This window comes from Elaeis guineensis, chromosome 3 (genome assembly GCF_000442705.2).
Source record: "Elaeis guineensis isolate ETL-2024a chromosome 3, EG11, whole genome shotgun sequence".
Lineage (NCBI taxonomy): Eukaryota > Viridiplantae > Streptophyta > Magnoliopsida > Arecales > Arecaceae > Elaeis > Elaeis guineensis.
In genome coordinates this window covers 112,175,789-112,179,131 of record NC_025995.2, presented here as the reverse complement: position 1 = coordinate 112,179,131, position 3,343 = coordinate 112,175,789, and the positions used below count along the sequence as shown (strand labels likewise).

The 3,343-nt window shown below is 43.1% G+C and overlaps 1 protein-coding gene across 1 annotated transcript; it reads left to right on the top strand.

Annotated features, from left to right (window-relative positions):
• The first annotated feature begins 1,640 nt into the window (after positions 1–1,640).
• Positions 1,641–2,982, top strand: LOC105040867 (probable aquaporin TIP2-2). The gene is made up of 3 exons (XM_010917606.3): positions 1,641–1,845; positions 1,943–2,190; positions 2,409–2,982. Exons 1-3 carry the CDS (start codon positions 1,719–1,721, stop codon positions 2,778–2,780), a joined length of 747 nt encoding a protein of 248 aa, XP_010915908.1. The 5' UTR covers positions 1,641–1,718; the 3' UTR covers positions 2,781–2,982.
• Positions 2,983–3,343: the final 361 nt, after the last annotated feature.

Below are 3,343 nucleotides of genomic sequence, written 5' to 3'. Positions count from 1 at the left end.
CAACTTATATTCATAATTATATTCATATTTTTATTATCTGAATTATATATCTATTTAAAATAAATATGGATATAAATTTTTACATGTAAATAATATGTGTATTCGTATTTATATTCATCAAATAAAATAAATATGAATATAGATATGTTGATATTTTCAGTCCTATAGATTATTATAATCATGGCCTCTGAAGGAGCAGCTAATGGGTCTTTTAAGAATTTTATTCAGATTCTTTCGTAACCGATCAAACTCCGCCACAGCCTTGTTGTATGCGTTCCTACAACTGTAGCTATAGAAAATTTATTGTCCTTGATAAAAGGATATCAACGTTGTTCTTCCAATTCAAACTTGTCCACTTCATAAGAAAATGGAAAATGGCGGCCTTGATTTTTTCCTGGTGTAGCACTACAGGTGCGAACAGAATCCCTATAAATCCAAACGGAAAAGCTCTTCGGGAACAAAAATTGTAAGAATATCACTACAGTTTTACCTTTTCGTTGGTGATCATACAAGATAAGAGTTGCTTGTTTCCAATTTTTTTCTCCGCCAAAGATTCTGGACTTTCTCCTGTGGAAGCTTGCGGATAGAGAATAGTATTACAACAAACAGTCGCACATGCCAGGTCTATGATTGTGGTGTCCACGTCTGGACCACTTCGAGTTACTTCTGCCTATAGTTTCCATAGAACGAGATGCTCGGCATCTTGGGATGCTTGAGGAATGATACGAAGGATATCTTTCATTTTTCTCACCAATAATGAGAATCAGCTTAAAAAACCATGAGAAATTAGTTAGGTGACCCTTTTTTATAAAAGAAAAAATAATTCAGCACGAGAACCACACTCACTAACCTCTCTGTGCTGGGCCCAATCATGAGTGAACGATTCCCTCTAATCCTCTCCAAGCCTTTCGCTGTCGGCCATGCCATCTTCCCATCATCCTCTCTCCGTTCCTTTCAAATTCCAACCAGCCATATGAATTGAACCGGATCCACCCAATCACAAATGGACTTCTAAAGCACCTTATCTGGAGGGAGAAAAAAAAAAAAAAAAAACACTTCCTTTGATTATTTCTCCCAGTTAATATGTGAAGCATTGCAAATGGAGTGACAGTTTGCTGACCAATTATTTCTAAATAAAATGTGAAGAAAGAAATTGTCGATCGGTCTTGACTGCTTGACCCAACGGGTTGGTTTCAAGAAGAAAACCGAACCGCCGGTTCTTGGTTCATTTTTATAATTCTCTCCACCTTTGACGTACTTGCCGCCAAGATGTCACGCAGCCATCATCCCCATAAATAAATAGTTCTCATTATGTCCACGACCCTAATACTTGGACTTTAATCAGTACATGGGCGCTGATATTTGTAGCTGGAAACGGTACCACTGCCGCCACTCATCAATCTATCCTCCTTTCGATCCATGGGATCGGGGCCCACCATGCAAGAAACAACATGGTTGGTCGGTCGAGTGGGACCCACAAATCATTGATGAGCTTCCCGACGCTTCCATCAATGCATGTTAATAACAGCTAGCATGTCGATATTGGATAATCTCTACACATCATCCCCCGTCCACTCCACCACATCACGTGCACGCCTACAAAAATTCCGAACCTTTGCGGACGTGTATAAATATCCACACAACTTGCCTTAAGTTTTTGGAATTCACCGTTTTCTCCTCACTCCCTAAAGTCTCATTAAGCTCGGCTCTAACCTCTAATGGCTGGGATTGCATTTGGCCGCTGCGATGATTCCTTCAGCGTTCATTCGCTGAAGGCCTACCTTGCCGAGTTCATATCGACCCTTCTCTTCGTCTTTGCCGGGGTTGGGTCGGCCATAGCTTACAGTTAATTAAACGATCCTCCATCTCACTTTGATTCATCTATTGTGGTCTACCACTCTTGACTTATTGGTAAACTCACACTTTATTTGTTTTACTGCAGACAAGTTGACATCAGGCTCCGCTCTTGATCCCACCGGCCTCGTCGCGGTGGCTATCTGCCATGGGTTTGCACTCTTTGTGGCCGTGTCCATCGCCGCTAACATCTCCGGTGGACATGTCAACCCGGCGGTCACCTTTGGGTTGGCTCTTGGGGGACAAATTACTATTCTCACCGGCATCTTGTATTGGATCGCACAGTTGCTTGGTGCTATTGTGGGAGCTTTTCTCATTAAACTGGTCACTGGAATGGTTGGTTTGAGCTTCATTACGTTCATGAACTCTATGAATTTCTGATAGATCTGACGTCTTTTCATCTAAGAAAAATAAAGGGGTTTAAGCTTTATTATTATTATGAAGTTAGAACAAACAGGCCAAGTTATGATGGTGGGCTTAAGTAGAGCCCATTTATGGCCCAATAATAATCTTGATTTAATGGGGCTAACTTCTTGCGCTATTTGATGTTGTAGGCTACTCCCACACATGGCTTGGCAGCAGGAGTGGGAGCCATCGAGGGAGTGGTGATGGAGATAATCACCACCTTCGCCCTTGTGTACACCGTCTATGCGACCGCTGCAGACCCGAAGAAGGGCTCGCTCGGCACCATAGCTCCGATCGCCATTGGTTTCATCGTGGGTGCCAACATCCTCGCAGCAGGCCCATTCTCGGGTGGATCCATGAACCCAGCCCGGTCCTTTGGACCTGCGGTAGCTAGCGGCGACTTCACCGATAACTGGATCTACTGGGTCGGTCCACTGATTGGTGGTGGGCTGGCAGGCTTGGTCTACACCTACGCGTTCATGTGCTCGGTGCATGAACCAATCGCCAGCAGCGAGTTCTGAGGCCATCTCTATAATGAGTCCTTTGGGATTACGTCCGTTGGGTTGTGGAATCAATTTGTTTCGGTTTGTGATTAGCTGTAAAGCTGTGGGACTTTTGATGTTGTTTCACTGTTTGTAACGCGATGGATGTGGAACTGCTGCTTTATAGTTTAGGTGTCAGCTTTTCTGTGGAACCCTTCAGTTCAACCTCGTCTTTTTTTTTTTTTTAAATCTTTATCCTCCTTTTTATCTCTCTTTATACTTCATGCGGATATTGTGATGAGATGAGAAAACACGACTTGCAAGATGGCAACGCTATATTATTTAATCTCCGTGGATGGTGTGGTAAGACAAGGAACAATGTCGAAGGCTCTTGCAACATGTCAGTGCGGCTATTGTTTAATCATGTGAGTACATGCATCCACAACTTCATGTTATAGGGCTCCGACTGGGCTGGGCAGCACAAAACCTGGAAGGAAACCCCAAAGTGCAAGGGGTAACGATTCGCACGGTTGGATTTTTTTTTGGTTTTTTGATAACCGAAGAAGCTGAAATCTTGTCATGCTCTGTCTCGCTAGCACAAG